General features: G+C 38.4%; 1 protein-coding gene across 4 annotated transcripts; it reads right to left on the bottom strand.

Moving 5' to 3' along the window:
* Positions 1 to 200: 200 nt before the first annotated feature.
* On the bottom strand, positions 201 to 20,160 carry CD274 (CD274 molecule). 4 transcript variants are annotated; one of them, XR_009599238.1, is made up of 8 exons: positions 20,111 to 20,160; positions 15,452 to 15,517; positions 14,018 to 14,359; positions 8,285 to 8,569; positions 5,995 to 6,102; positions 4,530 to 4,589; positions 3,852 to 4,064; positions 201 to 3,471 (listed from the first exon to the last, which is right to left on the bottom strand). XR_009599238.1 is itself a non-coding variant. In XM_042243426.2 (7 exons), the coding sequence occupies exons 2-7, from the start codon at positions 15,501 to 15,503 to the stop codon at positions 3,976 to 3,978; spliced, it is 936 nt and encodes a 311-aa protein (XP_042099360.1). In that variant the 5' UTR covers positions 15,504 to 15,517; positions 20,111 to 20,160; the 3' UTR covers positions 201 to 3,975. The 4 variants fall into 4 exon arrangements, 3 of the variants coding, with proteins under 3 accessions (XP_042099360.1, XP_004004411.1, XP_060265410.1); XM_042243426.2 differs by having other exon boundaries at positions 201 to 4,064; XM_004004362.6 differs by lacking the exon at positions 3,852 to 4,064.
* Positions 20,161 to 22,639: the final 2,479 nt, after the last annotated feature.

Below are 22,639 nucleotides of genomic sequence, written 5' to 3'. Positions count from 1 at the left end.
AAACATGCTTTTGATATTTTTCATCATATGGGTTGCAAGAGTATACTGTATAAACATAGAAGCTATGTTTACATAGCTATGAAAAACAGAACTAAGAACGTAGCTGAAGATATTCCAGGTAATTGTCTCCACTGCGATGTTAAACTCAGAATGTTTTTATAAAACATGTAGGAAACAAGAAAATCGATATGCAGATGAACTGAGGAACAAAATAAATAAGAACATTTTATTAAATTAATGCATGTGTAAACAATGACAAATACAGAATTAGCTATCGTCTCTGCCTATATCATTTACAATGAAACACAAGACAAAGGAATAAAGTGCCTTACAAATCCAACACCACAAAAAGGCATTAAGATTTAGGAATGGAGTAAACAGACTTCACAACTTGCTGAACCAAAATTCTTGCTTGTACTTCACACAAAACAAAGGATACTGTCACCCAAACAAGGGATATTGTGCAAATGAACATGTATAAAAAGATAACAGGAAAATTTCTGTCGGAGATTCTGTTTCTTCAGCCTTGATATATGGCAAAGCAAAGAATATTTTCCTTGTCACTGATCCAGATAAGTGAGGAGGGAAGAAATATTCTGGGATCTCCTTAGAGGGCATCTGAACCTTTGGAAAGCAATATCTTAGGAGACCTGTGTAGCGGTAAGAACTGGTTGGACTCAAGGGTTCAGACAGCTCACAGGCCTCATAAGCCTTTTCTGGCACAAATGAGGATCTAGGGTCAAGGTTCTTGACTGGAATTTCAAAAAGAACACATTTTGCAAGTACAACATCAAAGTCAAGTTTATACTCAAGAGAAAACAAAACGAAAAAAAAAACAAAAAAAAACACCAAGTTCCAGACGTGATTCTGTCAAACAGACTTAGCAATAAAGTCATCCTTTAAGGCCAGGTTGACATGGTACATTCTGGAAAATCCATTGTGAGAAACACATTCTCTCTTCGAGAAACACAAAATAAACCAAATCCAGACACAGTCATAGAGCAAGTACTCGACAAAGGCTGGTTGTCTAAATGTAGTAACTATTTGGTATGTACCACCCTGGGACTGTAGCCTGCCAGGCTTCTCTGTCCTAGACTTCTCTGTCCAAGTCTAGGTTCGGCTTCTCTGTCGAACCTAGGGATCGAACCCACTTCTTTTATGTCTCCCAGAAGATCAAACGTGGATTTGATCCTTGGGATGGGGAGATCCCCTGGAGAAGAGCAGGGCAACTCACTCCAGTGTTCTCGCCTGGAGCATTCCATGGACAGAGAAGCCTGGCAGGCTACAGTCCATAGGGTCGCACAGGGACACGACTGGTGACTTAGCATGCACACACATCTTCTGAAAGAAACTAAGAGGCTATGGAAAAGATGACCTAGAACAAACAAGACAGTGCCCAGCCTCTGGGAACTTCACATTTCTTCTATCTACTACATAAGAAATAGTATATTAAATAAAAATAGCAAAGTGCACAGCAGACGCATAATGCATTACCACTTATGTGGAAAAGAGCAAAAATAAAAAATATGTAACATTTTACAAGTATTTCCACATATATTCACAGAATATCTTTAGAAGACAAATGAACAAAAGATCAGTGGTTGCTTCTGGAAAGGGAAACTAGATGAGTAGGAGGATGGAATGGAGACTTTTTAATGTCTCCTCTAGGACTTTTTGAATTTCGAATCATGAAAAAGTATAAATTCAAAATTCAGTTGCATTTAAATAAAAAAGAAAACTGCTATTAACAATACCAGGCCCTATACAAATAAGCATCAAATTTCATGGCAAAGGCAAACAAATCAGGGGTAAATACAGTGATAGAAAAGGATTTCCAGAGCCATTTTCCATGGTTTTAAAGAATACTGACATCTCATAAACTGAAATCACTTTTATTTTTAAAATATTTATGCTTTTCAACTGTCCAGGAACACACTGGCTGGCTACCTAGAGAATCCCCTCCTTTGGAAGCTTTCTAAACTTTTCTCCTCACAACATTTTTCTCCTCTTATACCTTGTGCTATAATGGACCATACTGTAGCAGTACATTTTCTTACTGATGTCCTTATTATGCTATGAGCTCCTAGAGGGTAGTTTCCTTATCTTGCTCATATCTGTAGACTCTGCCTGGCACAGTGATTGACACGCTAGGGCACTTGCTAAATGTTCGCTGAATGAACATGTCTTAAAGTAAAGCATAGCTGTAAATTATATTCTAAAAGGACAGAAGGTAAAAAAAGTGTTTTTATTAATTCTTTAATGGAGAAGGAAATGGCAACCCACTCCAGTGTTCTTGCCTGGAGAATTCCAGCGACAGGGGAGCCTGGTGGGCTGCCGTCTATGGGGTCACACAGAGTCGGACACGACTAAAGTGACTTAGCATTAGCATTAGCATTAATTCTTTAATAATTAAAAAAGAACATATATATATATATAAAACGGAGTTATTTTGCTTAAGAGCAGAGATTGGCACAACACTGTAAATCAACTATATACCTCAACTTAAATAAATAAATAAATAAAAGGACGAAGGGTGACAGCTTTGGAAATCTGAAGTCTGCTATGTATTGCCTTGGTCAAGTTTCTGTACCTCCGCTCCCTCAGCTGTGAAACAGGTAGAATAATAGTGCTTACCACAACACAGTTGCTACAGGGATGAAATGAGATTATGTGCACACATAGTTGTAAAGCTGATATTTAAATGTAAGAGATATTTTGGTAACATCTTATTTTGAGGTCTGAGAATAAGATCATCCAAGTCAATTGAAGTATCAGTGGGTTAAACAAGGCATTAAAAATATCTTATACAAACTAATGGTTTGTTCTCTATGATTCTTAAGTACTGACAGTTATAGAGGATATCAAGTACTTGACAAATACTACATTTTACTTGACACGCACAAGTCATTGAGCAGTAAATTTGGTTTGGTGACAAAGTGTTAATTTCTACTTCAGCATATCTTCAAAAGAAATCACTCATAGCCACATTCACATGACAAGACCCCACAGACTCAAAATAAATAAAAATAAATCATATTCAAATACTGTGGCAACACTGGGATGCTCAACCAGAAGACAAATCAAGACACTGAGTAAAGGCAAAGGGCACTTCTGTAGGAACTGACCGTTAAATCAGGGAATCTCAACCTGTTTTCCTAAGATGAGTGACGGATAATGTGCATGGAGGTTCATCATTTAGAAGTGTCCTTTCTCCTTTTCACATGTATTGATGAGTCTTTCACCGTTTGGAAGTACCAGTGTTTCCTTCCACGGTACCTTTATTCCTTCTTCCTCTGTACTCTTCTTTCTCAGCTTCTGTTTCCAGAGCGTGGGCTTTCTAAGTTCTACATCATCTGCAGCCCCCTGGCCCACTGCAGATCTCTGGTCTGATAAACCCAAACCACAGGCTGAGAATCCCTGTTTTAAGATCAGAAGTTGCAACACTGGATTACGTCTCCTCAAAATGTGTAGCTGAAGAGTGAAAATGAGAAACATAAGATATATTTGCTAGAGGATATAATAAGCTTTCAACAAGACAAAGAAACATTATATTTATGCCCAATTCCCTTTACATGATAGACTGTAACCATCTACCATGTTTGCCAGGAACTGTCCTGGTTATGAAACTGAAAGACTCATGCTCTGAGAAAACCCTTACCTCTTGGCAAACTGGGATGGTCTGTCACTCTAAGAAGCTCCAAACAACACTCACTAATTAGCTTTACAACACAAATGAGTGTTATGGACTACATAATGAAATATGCCTGAGCTTGTCTAGGGTAATTAGACTAACCTTAAACCTGGGCTTATTGTGAAGTTTGGTTTCAAATTACGTAAGAAGAATCAGAAACCTTTATATAGTTTTCTTCTTAGTTCAATGATCTTGATTGGGTGAGGTCTTACTGGACTTCTACAAATGTAGACATTTGTGGTGAAACAGATTTAAGTGAACAGGTTAAGAGTTAGGTTCCACGGTCAGGTTAGCAGGCTCCAAAGCCTGATTTTTGTCAAGACTTGTGTTCTTGAGCAATTCATATTATCTTCTTGATTCTTTGCTTTCTCCACTATAAAACAGGATAATCTAGTTATCCTGGGATAATAAAAAAAATAAATCTTCTTTGATATTGCGGAGGGAGAAGATTGAGGTATTGTACATGAAGCAGTACACACAGTGCCCAATATAAAAGTTTTATCTATCTACCCATCCATTCATCTATCACCCATCCACATAAATCAACTTGGTCCCCTAATGCAGGGAGATGTTAGGATGCAAAGCAAAGGACCTAGCTGAGAGAAGCTGCCTCCTTCTCCCATCTCCCCAAAGGGCCATCCCTCTACTCCCCTCTGCTATCCCTAAATCTCAGACTGTGGGAACCATTCTTATATCAGAGTCGTGAAACAAATAGGAGCTAGTAGTTCCAACACTCAGCATTCAGTAAAATAAGGGGAGATTATAATGATAGCTTTCCCCTTGTTCTTTAACTTTTTGTTTCCTTTCTTCAACTTCCAATCCCTGCTAAAATTCTTACCATTTTGTTGCTTTGAATTCATATCTTGGGTGCCACATTTTTCTACATCCATCTTTCTCACTTGAAGAAAAAAGTTATTTTTATTTTCATGTAATACAACTATACATCCCACACAGTGACCCAAGTTTAAATCCAATGTTCCTATGAAATATTTCTAATCCCTTAGGAAATCTGGGAGGCTTCCTTTTCCCAGGGGTCCCAACAGTTTAGAACACATACTTTTGTTTCTAAATTTTCTGCAGGGGTATATACTTTTATTTTTTATTCTTCCCCCACAGATGTACCATATCCTGAGACCCTTTATTATACTTTAGTTTTCTAGCCCTTTCTAATGCCAGTTAATGATTTTTCACATGGAAATGCAAGTTGTGGTCACAGCCACTTCCTTGGACAAATCAACACCACCTCAGGATCTTCCTATCACTGAAACTAGTCTGGCTGTCTCAGTTCTCTGTTCATTAAAAGAAGCTGACCTCCACTCCCTCAATTACACCACTTTCCCAGATCCACCCACCTCTTAAGGGGTTGTAGGGAATTTCTCAACAACTATTGGAATTCCCTTCCATTTTCCACTTCCCTATTTGCCATCAGATAACTCTATACACAGATCATCGTCGGATCCTTTGGTATGCTTCTCAAAGTATTGGGGAAACGTTTACTCTGAATCATCTTAAAATGAAAGGAAATTATTTGAATAGACACATTTTCCTGAATTTTAATTGTCCTCTTGGGTAAATAGAGAAATATACGCATTAAAATTATTTTGAAAACTATATAATACCTTCAGCAAACTGCTCTGTGGTAAAAGTACCCCTGTTCTACGTAAGGAACTATTTTTATTATTTAAAGCTCCCAGAAGCCAGCTCAATATAGCAGTGTAACTAACTCAAGACAAATTCAACTGAAACCAACAGGCATTTTAACTCTTTCTTTCCTGTAAGTCTGTGGTTATTTGCATGATAGAAAGAAACTGTTTAACACTTGGTCTTCTTCAACCTCCATGCACACCCTTTTTCTCCTGATCTTCACCCTGCAATCCTGCACAGCTTCACTATAACTGCTGTGAAACAGTGGAGTATCTTTGTGCTACCTTGCAGAGGCAAGTCAGGTTTGCCTGCAGCCATGATCCAACTCTCAACCCCTTAGAAATGTTACTACAAGTGTTTACTGCCACCCTCCAATTCAAATGATGCTACAGAACAGTAGCTAAAAATATACTTTGCATAATTGAAAGTTGGCCCTGGCAGGGAAGGCTAATAGAAAGGCATCTTATAAATCACTGTTTCCTGTTAGGGGCACCCCTAGCATTTGGGGTAGAATAGTTTTCTGATACATGGGACTGTCCTGCACATTACAGGAGATGTACCATCCCTGGCTCTGCCCGGCAAGTGCCACTGTGACAACAGCAGCACTCTCATACATTTTTCCACAACCCCACCAGAGACTGTCACAATAAAGGAGATACCATTTCTTTTCAGACAGAAGATGACTGCCAGGGTTACATGCAGGAACAAGAAGAGAGCTCCCAGAATCACCAAGTGATTCCTCGTTTTTGCTGGATCTGGATATGGTTCTGAAAAACAAAATAAAATGAAACTGACTAAAGATAAAATTTTCTTTGGGAGGGACCAAGAGAATAATCATCTTTGAAGTTTAACTTAGGTTAGCACTTTCTTAAGTACCAAAAGTTCCTTTCCAGTGAGTGGCTGGAATGGTGAAATACCTCATATATGAAAATGGGGGCAACATGGAAAACTGGAAGCAGCCCAGGTGTTGGACAGGTGGACCTGGGGTTCAGTTTTGCTGCTACTCACTAGCTTTGAGTTCTCTGGCAAATCATTTAACCAGTCTACAAAATGGAAATGATACTGAAATTTTTGTCAGGCTTAATGTTAATAAAATGCTTTTCATAGGGAGTGGCAGCTCAGTATTCTATGATAGCCTTGATTATTTTACTTCTTGCATTCCTTAATATAAAAGCTAGCAGCCTACTGCACATGGCAAAGATGCAATGTGATGGCTAATTGGCACTCCCAAAAGAGCTCCTTCTTCCCCACATCTGTGGCCATGATTGTAGATCACGATTTGCTTTTTTTTCTCCACCGTTTGAACACCTTGGGACATCTAATCACTGGTACTTTTCACTAATCTATCTCCAGCCCCCTGCAGGAAGAAAAGCGGTCTTATGGCACACACTGCTCAGAGACGAACTCCCACCTGCCACCATTAGCTATGCTTCGTGATTACCTAGTTCAAGTTTTAAAGCCACAATCATAGTCAGTCTTTCTCCAGTAGCTGTCAGTTTACAAAGTCTGGTAATAACTTTATGAATTAGGCATGCCAAGCATTAAAGAAAAAACCCCCAGGTGACAGGTGAGAACACATATTTCAAACAGTTGGGTGAGTTAACTCTAGGTCTTCCAACAAGTAAGTTGTTATAAAACAGCTTTTAAATGGCAGGGAAATACTAATGCAGCTCCTCCCAAAGTGACTCTTTAATTTTCTAAACTGCTTTTGTTCTTTTTGTTCTTAGGGCTACCCTGGATTGTCTTTTCCTATTGTTCACCTATTCTATTCAATTTTGGGGTTGTTTTCTCTGAAGTATCAGAGCTTTACTGTCAATATCTAGTGGGGGTGAGGAGAGTGTGGTGAGAAGTGCCTCTGAGAAGACCTCTGGGTTTATATTAACATCATGCTCTCAAGGCTCACCTTCTCTAAAGGTCTGAGCCTCTCACTAGATTAAATCCTGCCTTACCCACTTCTGTAGGAAAGTGAGATAAAAAACATAGCTGATTCTGTGCAAACAAGAGTCTCAAATCATTTTCATGCATTGTAGCCCATGTATTTCCAGGATACTGTTGCCCAATAGGTTATAACTATGTAAGAAAAGTGAAAAGCACAGAAGAAATCAAGTCGCTTGCCCAGGGGAACATTGATTTATGCACTAAGAAGACTACCTTGGAGGAGACAGAATGGGCAGGAAGGCACTCTCCCATCTGGAATAAGGTAGAAAAGTACATCCTACTTGTTTCCTGCCACAGAAACTCTGGAAAGAAGGAAACGGCTGTGACGCACTCAGATCTGGATTCCTAAAACATGGCCTGAGTTGTCTTCGTCTCAGGTGCTCCTCCGGATCCCCCTAGCCACAAGAGCATTTCTAACATGAAATGAGATTGCCTGTTTTATTATCCATTTCCTGCAGAGTGTTAACTGTTTTTTACTTTTCTATGAGCTTCTAATGCCTGGAACGTACAGCATATTGAATAAATGCTTGCTTAATGTTTCAGTTCAGTTCAGTCGCTCAGTCGTGTCCGACTCTTTGCGACCCCATGAATTGCAGCACGCCAGGCCTCCCTGTACATCACCAACTCCCGGAGTTTACTCAAACTCATGTCCATCGAGTTGGTGATGCCATCCAGCCATCTCATCCTCTGTCATCCCCTTCTCCTCCTGCCCCCAATCCCTCCCAGCATCAGAGTCTTCTCCAATGAGTCAACTCTTTGCATGAGGTGGCCAAAGTACTGGAGTTTCAGCTTTAGCATCAGTCCTTATGTTTACTAAGTAGAAATATGACTCAGATGAATGGAGGTGAGGAAGAAGAATGCATTTTGTAAATGTAGTTCATTCATATAAATATAGTTTATTCATTCATTCATTCATTCAACAAACAATGAAAGTTTATGATGAGCAGGCATCAGGCTACATACCAAGAGACAATACTAGGCACATTTTAATTGAGATGTTCAAAATATTACCTGGGATGACCAACTCAGCTGTGTTGTTTTCCTCATGACCTAATCTCCGAAAAGTGCAGTAGAAAATTTTGTCAGCTGTTGTGTTGATTCTCAGTGTGCTGGTCACATTGAAAAGCTTTTCCTCCCTCTTAGAATGGGTGATGCTGGTTTTGCCACTCAGGACTTGGTGATCGCTACTTGTCCAGATGACATCAGCTTCAGGGTAACCCTCAGCCTGACACGTTAGTTCATGTTCAGAGGTGACTGGATCCACAGAAACTGTGGGGTAGATTTTGCGGTATGGAGCTAGGTCATGAACAAAAAGAAGGCATGGCTTTCATTTAACATAGAACTAGACATGTGGCTTTTTGGTCTTGTCAACTTTAGATAGAATACCTATCCAGGCTGTTCTCAAAGAAATAATCTTAAAGCTCAGATGTCTCAGCAGTGGGGAATGTCTGGTAGTTTGGCCTTAACTCTTCTACTCATACCTGGGCCAAGTTTGGGCTTAAAGGAATACCTATCTTGCTATAAAAAGTATATTGCTATTTTTATTGAGGTCAAAGTAAATGTACAGATTGTTTTAAAAGAGAACGTTCAACTTTAAACCAGTAGTCTTTCTATCCAAATATAAAACATGTCTGTTCATTTGTTCAAGTCTTTATATGTTTCTCAGTAAAGTTTTATAGTTTTTATAAAGGACCAAATTCTTAAATTTATTCCTGGACATTTTCCCTTTGTTTGTAAAGATGTCTTCATAAATACAAACCTCTCCAGCTGTTCAGCACTGTTTTCTTACATTTTATTTAATAAACAGAAAATTTCATTTTGATATGACATTCACTTTTTCAACATTAGGTGTATGATCAGAAATTAGGAATGAAAATAGTATTACATCATTGTAAAACTTGATACATGTTCCTGAATGGTACTTTTAAAAGTTTAAGTGCATTTATAGGATTTTAGAATAGTTTTAGATTTACAGAAAAGTTGCAAAGATAGTATAGGGTACCCGTGTACCTCTTCCCCAGTTTCCCCTACTGTCACCACCTTACATTACCATGGTACTTTTGTCCTAACTAAGGAGCCAACACTAGAACAATACTGTTAACTAAATCTTACACTTTGTTCCATTTCACTAGATTTTCCCTACTGTCCTTTTGCTGTTCTAGGATTTCATCTAGAATACTATTATGATACTTATTTTTTAAACTTTTTAGCTGGTTATTTTAATAAATCATTTAACTTCGATTAAATTTTAGATCACTAATTTGGGATGCTTTTAGGATTAAGATATCCAATGTACTGAATATTTTAGTAGATTAGTGCACTTATATCGCTTAAGAGCTTTATTTCATGTTTATTCATTATAACTATGTTAATATGTTATTATTCTGTTGGCATAATTTTTACTCCTAATAGTTTAGTGTTACCACTAACGGTATAAGAAGAAAATATTAGAACTTACATTCATATGTATTTTTATCATAACAATTAAGAAATAATCTAAGCTTAACAAATTTTACTGACTGACACTGCCCCTCACTTCATGCACCTCATGAGGGTCTTAAAGGGATAGAGGAATTTTTTAACACCAAAGGGAGGACAGTGACTTGTTTGAGATTATTACAGATATTCAGGTTCTCTTATCTAATTTTAACTAAACTAACCTGCTTACAAAATGAAAAACTAATAAAAAGGTTTCCCACAAAGAAGATGAGCATTGAAGATATTACCAGTAATTTAAGCTAAAACCAAAAGGAAATGGCAGGAGTGATACTTCTTACCACAACTTTATGAAGTAAAACAAGTACCTAACTCTACAGGACAAGGCATTGGTTAAAAAAAAAAAACTTCAAGATTGTCAAGACCATCCACTTTGGGTATAGATGAATTTCACCTGAGATACACTCTGCTTTGAAATTAGCTGATGATAGTGAAGCATCATAATTAGTAAGACATTGAAAATAATGTTTATTAAATTCTCATGTCATCTTTTTAAAATTATTTTTTATATTTATAGATTGTCCAATGTATTTTCATATGAACCATATGAAATTGGTGGTGTTCAATTTCTTTTGCCTTTAAAATTGTCAATTTCTTATGACATAACCTATATACTAGCACAAATATATTCTTTATAAACACACACACACATAAATATATTAGTTTAACATGCTTTCCTGATGGGATAGTTAATCAAAAACATTTGCAGATGAGTGGTCTACTAGATCTGGAGTACACATGTGCTAATCCAGACCATGAAAAGTTAACAGTAGTTTTAAGTCAATATATTAATATAGCTCAATACACACTTTGGAGGTAAAAACACAGAAAATAAAACCTGGCTGTTAAAGGCAGACCTCAGAGCCAAATTGCTTGAGTTTAGAACCTGGCTTCATCACTTAATAGTTGAATGAACTTGGCAAATTACTTACATTTCTTTGGATCTCAGTTTCCTCATCAATGAAATGAGGAGAGTAATACCACATGTCACTGACTCTAAGATGTTACCTACTGAAAGATACACTCAGATTTCAGAGCTAGTAAAATGTGAAAAATGTGCATTTTTAACATGATAAGCTCTGACTCCATGGAGTCATTTGAGGATTAAATGTGGTAATACAGGCAAAGTGCTTAGAGTGGGGCCTGGCCCTTAAGTACTACAGAATTACTGCTAGAGTTGCTCTTCCTCTTCTTACTGCTACCAAAGTGCACTCACGTGGTATTCTTTAGAAAGTACTGACAGCTCCTGACGAACAGCCTTGCAAATAAATTTTCATATATCCAAACATGTTCAAGTTTCCAAAATTTTAGATTTATCCTATTTGAGGAAATACATCATTCATTCATTCAAGAAAAATTTTTTATGTGTTCCTGTCTTACTACTACTCTTATATGCCAAGTCCTAGGAAAACAGCAATAAATATAACAGACCAAAGTCTCTGTCTTTGTGGACTGTACGTTCTAGAAGAAGAAGAGAGATAGTAACAAAATATATAGGTATATTTATATGATATGTTACACGATATGGGGTCAAATGCTACAGAAAAAACTTTAACAAGACTGGTTGGTGAATTTGGGGGAGAGTTGGGGGTGGTAAAGCAGTTAATCCTTGGTCCATACAAACAATTAGCTTTATCAGGATAACTACACATACTTTGTTCTTTCAGTTGCCTAGTCCTATTTAAGTTCTTGAAAGTATAAATGGGCACTTCATTTTCATGGCTACAGGGTTCAGTGTTTAAGTAAAAAATAACATTTTCAACTGAAAAGTCAAATGTCTGAGAATCTGGTATTTAAACAAAAATGAAAGGTGCAATAACACCAAAGTGATAATAATAATTGAGTTAATCTAAAACTAAACTCAAATTTTAGTTTTGAAATGCTTCACCTTTAAAATCCCATGGTGACTGAACTCCCTGGGGGGAAGCTGTGAGACCACATGTTTGCAGTGATGGGAAGAGAAGCTCGACAGCTTTACTCATGAAATTATTTGCATATGGAGATGACTCAGGAGTTATACTTCCCTGAGTTGTAAAGCTCATGTAAGCCAGCATTGGTTCAGTGCAATGAAAGCCTGGTGTCTGGCTTGCTTTCAGTGCAACTCTCCAAGACCACTGTGTGCAAATGACAATGGGATGTTCTGGGACTAGGATGCCAATTTAGTAATTTACAATATGAAATGGAATGGTCAAACAAATCACATCCTCAAATCTGGCTGGTCATCCGTTTTGCTCCATCAAGGACCCCACCTTGGAAAAACCATCAATGCTGAAAAGTTTTCTACTGTTTTAAACTACAGCAAAGAAAATCACAAATCCACAAGGGACATTACAGAGCCCAGAAAAACTGGAAGAACAACTTTACAACAGGGAAAGCTTTCCCACTCTCTGCATACTCCCTACAGGCTGATGACTCTTCTTATGGAAGCAGAAGCTTATACTCTGTACTTCCTTCTAATCTACTTATGCCAGGCTGATACTCTTCCTACCCACCCAAGATCTAACAATGCTGGCTGTTCATAGAGCTAAGTCTTGATCATTTCTTTAATACCTTGAAATATAGTATGCCTGATAACTGCTGATAGACTGAAGAAAAGTTAAAAATCTCAACCTGGGATCCCATCAGCTTATTTTTATAAATATCTGCTCTGGAGAAACATATGGTAAGATATAATTAAATTAAATCTATTTCATTAGACAAGTGAGATTTTGATAACAGTAGCATTAACTGAGCCAAATTCAGAGGCCCAGTGATACACCATGAAATAAGACACATTCCTATATAAATTTTATTTTGAGTGTATAATGATTAGTTACTCTTTTATGATAAATGTAAACTTTTCTTATTCATATTACAGATTTTCGGATTGATGCTTAGGTCAGGAATAGAAACTCCAAGGAACACTAACTCTAGTCACATATTAAAAGGTCACCATGTGAAAAAAAGAAGCAAGCAGATACTCTCAAAACTGTGACTATAGATGGCAGATTCCAACTCGGTATCTGAAAGAAATTACAAAAGGCTATGGAAAGGAGGTCCAAATGACAAGAGTATCATCGCAGTAAGCATGTGAATAGAAGATTCTTTGTGGAGATTTCTTTGGGTGTTTGGACTAGCTGCTCTCGTCTGGGATTCTTTCAGCTCTCAATTTTGTGGATCTTAACAGTGAAAGCAGAGGTGGTCAGCTAAGGTGTTTTCCTTTATTTAGCTAGCTGCTGCTGCTAAGTCGCTTCAGTCGTGTCCGACTCTGTGCGACCCCATAGACGGCAGCCCACCAGGCTCCACCGTCCCTGGGATTCTCCAGGCAAGAACACTGGAGTGGGCTGCCATTGCCTTCTCTAATGCATGAAAGTAAAAAATGAAAGTGAAGTCGCTCAGTCGTGTCTGACCCCTAGTGATCCCATGTACTGCAGCCTACCAGGCTCTTCGGTCCATGGGATTTTCCAGGCAAGAGTACTGGAGTGGGTTGCCATTTCCTTCTCCGTATTTAGCTAGAAGCAACCCCAAATTTTGAACCCAGGTGGCCAGATATCATATTTATAGGTCAGTACCTAGGAATTGGACACTCACAGTTCCTCTTCAAGGCTCCAACATAATATTGGCATGGATTTTTAAGATGAAAGTGTGCCCAGTAAGCACAGTTCGTACATTCTTCATTTATTCAATACTTGACTTGATTATTTTTTGCCTTCATAGATTGACTTCAAGTCTTTTTGAATGTGAACTTTACAATGGGATTTGTTTTTAATATATGTATTTACATTTGACATAGAGAGTTTCCAAGGAAGGAAAATGCAGGCAGACCTCATAAAACTGAGAAATAGGTACTAAATTTAAAAATTCCTGGAGGAGCATACAAATAGTGATTATTACCTTTGCATGCCATGGAAGATATAGTGGCGAAGGGCGGAGAGACATTTTTGTAGTTCATTGTATCCTTTTCAATAGTATGTGAATTATTTGCAAGTATGTGTATACATATTACTTTTATAATAATAAAAAAGTGAAGATTAGGAATTTTTAGGAAAACTGAATGTACTGAGAAACATGACTGTCATGTTTGGCTCTAGATCTCTGGGGACTATCAAATAGGATGTGCTCAAGCAACACTCATTGGATGAGTGTGCAAATGAATGAATAACAGACTGCTGCTGTGGAAAGTGAAGCTGGACTTCCAAGAACGAAAAGTTCAACACTGAGATATGGTTTTAACAAAGGTTGTGCCTTATTATCTACAATAAATCTTACCATTGACTTTCAAAGTAATCCGCTTGTAGTCGGCACCGCCATAGCTGATCAAGCAACAGTAAACCCCTGCATCCTGCAATTTCACATCTGTTATCTGAAGTGCAGCCTTTCCCAAGGAGAGCTGGTCCTTCAACAGCTGGGCCCTCCCATGGTAGCTACTGTGCTGAACGTTCAGGTCTTCCTTCCCATTCACAAACTGAATAATTTTCTTATCCTCCATTTCCCAGTAAACAACTAACACAAGCAGGTTTAATTGTTGGTCTACTGGAAATCTGCATTCCAACGTCACATTGCTGCCATATTCTACAACATACAGGTCCTTGGGAACTGTGATAGTAAATGCTGAAAAGAAAGATAACCAATCTTTAGAAGATGGAAAATTCCTCAAAAAATTTATAGAATGAGTCCAGGATTTACAGAAGCTTTATCTGGTCACTTACATGATAATTACACTTACGGACTTCCCTGAAATATTTATTTTATCCAGTGAGCCTGAGACATATCTCACTCCCAAGTTAGAATAATAAAATTATCTAAACAAGTTGTCCCAAAATTCATCAACATACACTACTGTAGAACTAGTACATGGTAAAGGGGTACTTATAACCAGGAAGACTTTGTTTCATGTGGACATGCCCAGAATGTCCTTTGACTGGACACTTATTTGCCTTTTACATAGTCTAAATCATAGACCCCAATGGATCTTTCTACTTATTGCCCCAAACTCTTGATCAGTTGTCTGGCCAGATGAGCATAGAGATTTAGGGAGCATCTCAGGCTGATACAGGTACTGTGTTACCCTGACATTTCATGTATGCTACAATTCTTCCTTAGAATATACTTATTGGATAAAAACAGGTCTTAGAGCAAGGTGGATAGAATGATCCTGTCCTTATTTAAAACAAATATGTAAAAGTATACACATAGGCCATTTCCCCAGATATTTTCAGTAATTATTCTTGGGAAATAGATAATGGATAATGAGTAATAGATGGGCTTCCCAGGTGGCACTAGTAGTAAAGAACCTGCCTGCAAATGCAGGAGATGTAAGAGATGCAAGTTCAATTCCTGGGTTGGGAAAATCCCCTGGAGAAGGACCTGGAAATCCACTCCAGTATTCTTGCCTGGAGAATCTCCATGGACAGAGGAACTTGGCGGGCTACAGTCCATGGTGTTGCAAAGAATCAGACATGACTGAAGCGACTTAGCATGCACACAACGAGTAATGGATATGGGTTAATTTTGTTTCTTTCAGTATGTCCCTACTCCTTATATCTTTGTCCGGTGAAATAGGCTTATGAAATATGTTTATCAACTATAATGAAGGAAGAATAAAAAGTCCTCTATATAAAAATTATATCCATTATTTCACTTTTGATCTTATAGTTAAAATATTTAAAATATAGAACCTAATGAAAGGATTTTGCATCTTACCTTTCAGCAAACAACAGTAAGCCATGAATGTTAAGACACTATATATCCTCATCTTTCTGGAATGACCTAATTATGGAAAACAGAAAAAAGGAAACTCCTTTATTCAATAATTGAATACCCAGACATTATGGGACTTGGCAGTTCTAATTGAAACTGTCTACTGATAACCAGACAATGACTGATTTGTAAGTGTTAAAATGCAGCAGGGAATTTAGAAGTTCAATACCTTCACATAATATCCCATAGCCATATAAATCTAAGTGAAAAAAAAAAGATACTATGATGAGACTTTAAAAATTTAAATACAAGGCCTGGAAAAAATTTGTACACACAAAAGAAAACCAAGATGAAAATACTGCACCAAAATCCTCTCAAATATCTTATGGGTTTTTTCTATAGTGTAACATCTCTAGAAATCCAAGCCTGCCCTATACAAAATTTCAAAGCAAGCAGAGTCTGACTTCCATGTCTCCCACCCTTCAATGCCTTTTCCCCTCAGCAGCTGAATACCTTCATCCTGCTGCTACTGCTGCTGCTGCTGCTGCTGCTAAGTCGCTTCAGTTGTGTCCAACTCTGTGCGACCCCATAGATGGCAGCCCACCAGGCTCCCCCGGCCCTGGGATTCTCCAGGCAAGAATACTGGAGTGGGTTGCCATTTCCTTCTCCAATGCATGAAAGTGAAAAGTGAAAGTGAAGTCACTCAGTCATGTCTGACTCTTAGCGACCCCATGGACTGCAGCCCACCAGGCTCCATCCATGGGATTTTCCAGGCAAGAGTACTGGAGTGGGGTGCCATTGCCTTCTCCAACCCTCATCCTACTCTTTAACTATTCAACTCTTTCAGATTATTATCCAAACCATGCCAGTTCTCGTCAAGGTGCCATCTTTCCAAAATCTGTTCTTTTGTCCTTTGCTTATTCCAAATTATAAATTATATTATATTTCCTCAATAAACTGATTCCACTAGTAGCAGGGGGAGTGAGAAGGAGAAACAGTTGGCTTCAACCACTTCATACTAAGATGTGACTCACTCACAGCCTTTTTTCAGTGGTATCTGCCTCAATTCTACTCTTCATTGTGTCATCCTGCTTGAAATTCTACCAATTCTTTAATTTAGCAAACATTAATTGAATACTTTTTCTGTGCCAGGCACTACTTTAGGCACTAGAGATATAGCAGTGAACAGGAAAGAAAAATCACTCTCTTTCTTTTAGGAGCATATATTCAGTAAATAGAGAAGATTTGGGCTATAGTTCAGCAAATTGGTTTACTTATTAACATTTTCTCATGATATACATATATTTACACACTTTGAAGAGAAAGCCAGTTTTCCCCCTTAAGAATCTCTGTGACCTTTGTATATATACAAAAAAATCACAATTGATCAATTAATCAATGCTACACATATGTAAGGCAGAAGATTTATGCCATATATATATAAATAGCTCTAAAAATCAGTAAGAAAACTACATACAACCCAACAGGAAAATGAGCCAAAGGTTCTACTATACAGTTCAGAGAATAAGAAATACAAATGACATCTAAACAAAGGGAAGGATTCTCTATCTTACCAATGAAGAAAAGATAATAGTTTAAGACATGAGACATAATTTTTCACTTATTTGCTTAAGACTACAAGTATTCCTAATATTTAGTGTTTATGAGGATATGAACAAATGGGTTTCTTTAACAACTACTGATAGGAATGTGAAGTTATATAACCTTTTTTTTTGGAGGGCAATTTGGTAATCTCCATTAAAATTTTAAATGTATATGCCATTTAGCTTTCACTTCCTCTCTAAGAAATATATCTTACAAAAACAAAAACACAAGCATACGACAACAGACATCAAAAGATTTTAGAGGCACTATCTGCTACTATCTAGTAGTAAAGTAGTGAAGGCCAGGGATGCTGCTAAACATCCTAGAGTGCCCATGACAACCCCTGCAGCAAAGATACATCTGGTCCCAAATGTCAACGATGACAAGGTTGAGAAACCTTGCAACCACTGAGAGTATCTCAGTATATATTTTCCTTCTAGATTTTCCCCTATGAAGCTTTTAAAAACAATTAGACACATAACACCCACTTTTTAAATTTAATATTTTGATGAATATTTTCCATTTTGCCACACAATATTTATAAGTATCTTATTTAGTGGCCCCATAATGTTTAGTTTCCCTGTTGTTAGGTATAGTATTGTGTTCAGTTTTTAAAATAACATAAGTATTTGTGTATTCAGAAAATATTTGTTAAGTGCCTACTGTGTACCAGGTCCCAGGCTAAGCCCTGAGGATAGATTTTCCCCAAGCAGAACTGCTGATCAAGGAGAAAGAACATTTTCCTAGTTTTTGACACATGTGGATAACTGGTGCCAGTTATACTGTGTCTTCACCTAGCACTTATTTTACATATATATACACACATATGCATATATATATTCTAATTTAATTATTAGAAAAACAAGCAAAGAACTATTGCATACAACAGAGGCACATTAAATCCACTCACAGATTTCAACTAATTTTTCCAGTGTTTATGACATTCCTTGATGGAGTTCCTATCTCTTGACGAATCTGGTTGAAAATTTTAGAGGTAATGAAAGTTTACTGGAAGGTGAGGGATTAGATCTGATATTTACCTAAGTCCTCATCATACCTCCTCTTCCAGGGCTCCATTCCTTTGGAGTACAGCTATTGTTAGCGAGGGAATAGTAGTGGGAAGGTTAGAGACCATGTAAGTAGACATGGTCTTTGACCTCTAACAGTTACCTGGTGTTCAGAAGGTAAAGTGTTTGCCTGCAATGCGGGAGACCTGAGTTTGATCCCTGGGTCTGGAAGATCCCCTGGAGTATGAAATAGCAACCCACTACAGTATTCTTGCCTGGAATATCCCATGGACGGAGGAGCCTGGTGGGCTACATACAGTCCATTGGGTTGCAAGGAGACGAACACGACTGAGCGACTTCAGTTTCTTTCTTTCTTGACCTCTAAACCCCACATCGGGGCAGCTGGTCTGAGATAAGAACACTAACATCGTCTTCAGATAAGAAACTCAGTATAACTAAATTCCCAGACCAGAACTGAGACATTCAAAGAGTAAGAAAATGTGAACTAGGAAAGAAGTGATGGTTCATTCAGGATGGGGAAGCAGGTTTGTCCCTGGGGGAACCCAGTATACCAATATGGAACTGATACTACTTCTCTATCTCACCAAGGTAGGGCAGACACGACAGAAAGTCAGGGAAAAGAACTCAGGTTTTCTTAAAAGCAAGGACTGTCATGTTACCTGTTAGCTCAGGGTTTCCTTTGATTTTTATCTGATGTATATGAACTACAATTTGATTTTTTAAAATTCCTAGAGTTTGAAAATGTCTCCAAGCAAGGGGAAAACCTACTCAATTAACAGATCAAGATAGTTGATCTATTAAACCTCTGTGCTCATATTCAGTCTCTTTAGTTGGGTGCGACTCTTCACAAGCCTTGGTTGTCAAACTCTATTAAACCTGACTAAATCCTGTGCCCTGACTCCCTCCCTTTAGTCACACTGAGTTATTCTACATTTCCCAGGTGTGGCTTCAGTTCCACAGTATTTCTGCGGCTTCCTTTAAGAACACACTCTAACTATTGTCCTGTAACCTCTGCCTACTCTATTTCACTGAGGGACGGGGAGGAAAATGTTGATTATTATTATGAATTTATTTTAAAGTGTCACAGTTCTAATAAACTGCTGGGCAACTGTCAATATGAACTGGCACAACCTTTCTGGAAGGCAATTTTCAATCTGTATCAAAGGCTCTTAAATCATTCAGACTTTGATTAGTAGTTATACTTGTAAGAGTTCATCTGAAGGAAATAATCACCAATGTTCTAGCTTTTATAAGCAATGAAGCTGGGTGAGTGGCTAAAAGAGTGAACCTCTAAATAATCTTGACGTCCAGCATGAGGGTATTAATTTTGTTTGGTTATCCAGCATCATGGAATGTAGCCATAAAAAAAAAATCACATTTTTGGAAAGCGATTTTAGAAAGCTAGAAACTCATCCACATTAAGCCCCCAAAAACAAGGTGTAATATTGATATGACATCCCTATAAGACAAATCCAAACTCAACTTTAATATAGGCTAGGCTCAAAGTGTTAAGAAATGCTTTAACATTTTTTTTCCTCAGGCTCCTCATTCCCTCCTTCAGGACTCCTTTACTCCTCAGAGCAGACAGACCCAAGAACTCCGGTTTGGGTATCCTGGCTCTTACAGCAAGAAGGGGCCTCAGGAGATGCTGCGGGTGTGAGGACTTACCCAGATCAGACTGCTAGTGAGCGGCTCAAAGTGTACTAGGACTCAGGTGTCCTGACCTCCAGCCCAGAAATTTCCCTCTAGACCCGTTTACCCACCTCAGGACCACAATCATGAACGCGCAGAAACATGTATGTACTTACAAGATAAGCAAAACTAAATCCCGCCTAACGAAAAGCTATATCTGTTACTTGTTCTTAATTTAGACAAGTAATCGGCTCTACATCACCGAAACCAGCACATGCTCTCCCTTTCCCTTCTCCTCTCTCCATCCCAAAGAAAGGGTCTATGTGGCAGTCCTGTCTTAGAGCCAAGCGAGTGAGGCAGCCAAAGACGCTGGCCAGTGAGCGAGAACGCTCCCTACCTGCCGGCGGGAGAGTCGCGGCTGGCGGTGAGACTTCGGCGCCGAGCCCCGGACTGCCAGGGCCACCCGCAGCTATTGAGCTCCCGTGGGGTTTCTCCGCCCACTTTCTGGCCCGCCCCGTAAGCGCTGACGGGACTGGATTTTCTCATCCTGACCCAAGTATGTGGGTTGGGAAATAAGCGTTTTTTCCATTCTTGGAATAAAAAGACAAAAGAAACCAAAAGTGAAACTTAAATTCGGCTTCCCGTAAATCAGCTTTTTAAAAGAAAAGTTTCAAAAATGAAAACAAATCATTATCTGACGTTTTAAACAGTATTTAGAAACAAACCAACGTCGGAAATCATCACAGATGTCCGACGTTGGTTTTGCCTTGAGAATCCATACTAAATTCTGCCATGAGGTTTCCCCTTTCTGATAAAAGCTTTTTTACAAGATGTCGGATCATCCTGACATAACTCGATCTACAACATAAAGAAAGTGGAACGATATTTCCCTAATTACTCATTATACCTCCTCTTCCAGGTCCGAATGGCGTTGATTTTTTTATTTAGAAAGTAGGTGTATGTGTATGATAGGAAATGTTATTTTTAAAACGTGGATTTTGTCACTTCCTCAAAGTTCCTCGACATAGTGAAACCATAACTGCCTTATCATTAAAATAACTTCCCATCAGGACTGACACCTTTTAAGAATGCTCTGGGGATCCTGCTATTTTGCCTCTTTGAGATCCAGGTTAGGGTAGCACATTCTAGGTATGGGTTGAGAAAATCCTCTGGTAACTCCGGATCACTGGCTGAGGGCAAGCTGAAACCACGTGACTCACACTGAGGAGCCCAGGATTGTTTAAAGCACCACCGAACTTCTGGGTGCATTTCTCTTGCTCTTTCGTTCTGGCTCTCTAGGGCAGTCTCACTGTTCGTCCCTCCCTCCTTTCTTTCTTTTTATAATAATTTTAAATTGATAAATTGGACTCTTCATTGCTTGCCTTTCCTGTTTATTCATCTCATTGGGCAATTCAAAATAGGGATAATGAATGAATATTGAGATGTTCATTGTCATGGTTAGGCACCTGCTTCCCAAGTAAGGCCTTTCACATTCTTAGAATATCACATATTTTTTTATTATTATTTTTTAACTTGGAAAAATACACAAGATGATACTACCTTTAAAATCTGGTGGGGGGGGGGGTATGAAATTCTCTTTAGCCTTAATAAAACTGTAATGGATTTGGAGATTTACCTCAAATCTCTTTGAGACCACATGGTGGAATAGAATCATGTTTTTTCAACTTAATCCCCTGTGATATTTTCTATTTAACCAGTTTCATTTGTCTAAAAATGACAGTCAAGACCCAGGATTTTCAAGACCTGCTATTGGGGTCATGATTGTCACACAGGAAAAAGCTGGCTCTAGAGCCACCTACCACTAACTCACTGAGTTTTCTGGAGCAAATAATTTACTGAGTAGGCAGATAAGTAATATCCTCTTAGACAGCCTCTATGATGCATGAATAATTTTTTAAAACTGAGGGCCAGGGGGATTGTTTATTTGTTTTACCAAAACAGTGTTCAGGGTCTACATAATGATCAGCAGGGAAGGCAGGAGGTGAGTGGAATTTGTCTTTCTCTGAAGCTGTTGATGGGAATGGAAGGTATGTACTGAGCTTTCTGCCTGATGACTTACATATTAGTAATCTGAGTAATTAGTAATCTGAGGGTTTTTGATTTTGTTCATCTCACCCACCTGTTTCCACCCTTCAACCATTCATATTTTCCCATACCATTTATTAAGCTTAATGGAGTTTGTATATCTTCTGGAGTTAGAAAAACAAGATGAGTTAAGAAAAAAATAGATTTTTACCACCTCAAAGAAGCATATGAAAATTTAACAACCAGGGGGGCATTACTCCCAAAACATTCTTCAGGTTTTGTGATTTGGGGAAAGTGGATGGAGGAGTGCTGAGACAGGAGATAAGTAGTGGGAAGCCACAGCTGTAGAAGTAGTCACCTACCTGATCATCTCTAGAATCACCATGTCCTGTTCACACACCCCCGCACCACCACTCTGTTCATCTTTAGAGGTGAAAAACTCATCATTGCCAATGTCCTGTTTCTCAGAGCATTTCTGAGAATCACTTGCGTCACAGTTGACTTGGGATAGTCATTTAAACACAGATTCCAATGTGTATAATGGACTTTTGGACTCAGAGGGAGAGGGAGAGGGTGGGATGATTTGGGAGAATGGCATTCTAACATGTATACTATCATGTAAGAATTGAATCGCCAGTCTATGTCTGACGCAGGATACAGCATGCTTGGGGCTGGTGCATGGGGATGACCCAGAGAGATGTTATGGGGAGGGAGGTGGGAGGGGGGGTTCATGTTTGGGAACGCATGTCAGAATTAAAGATTTTAAAATTAAAAATAAATAAATAAATAAAATATTTTTCCATTCAAATAAATAAATAAATAAACACAGATTCCAGGTTTCTGCCACAGGCCTGTTAAATCTGGGGGTGGTCCTGAGAGT

Source organism: Ovis aries, chromosome 2 (genome assembly GCF_016772045.2).
Source record: "Ovis aries strain OAR_USU_Benz2616 breed Rambouillet chromosome 2, ARS-UI_Ramb_v3.0, whole genome shotgun sequence".
Taxonomy (NCBI): Eukaryota; Metazoa; Chordata; class Mammalia; order Artiodactyla; family Bovidae; genus Ovis; species Ovis aries.
This window is presented reverse-complemented; position numbering and strand designations above follow the sequence as displayed.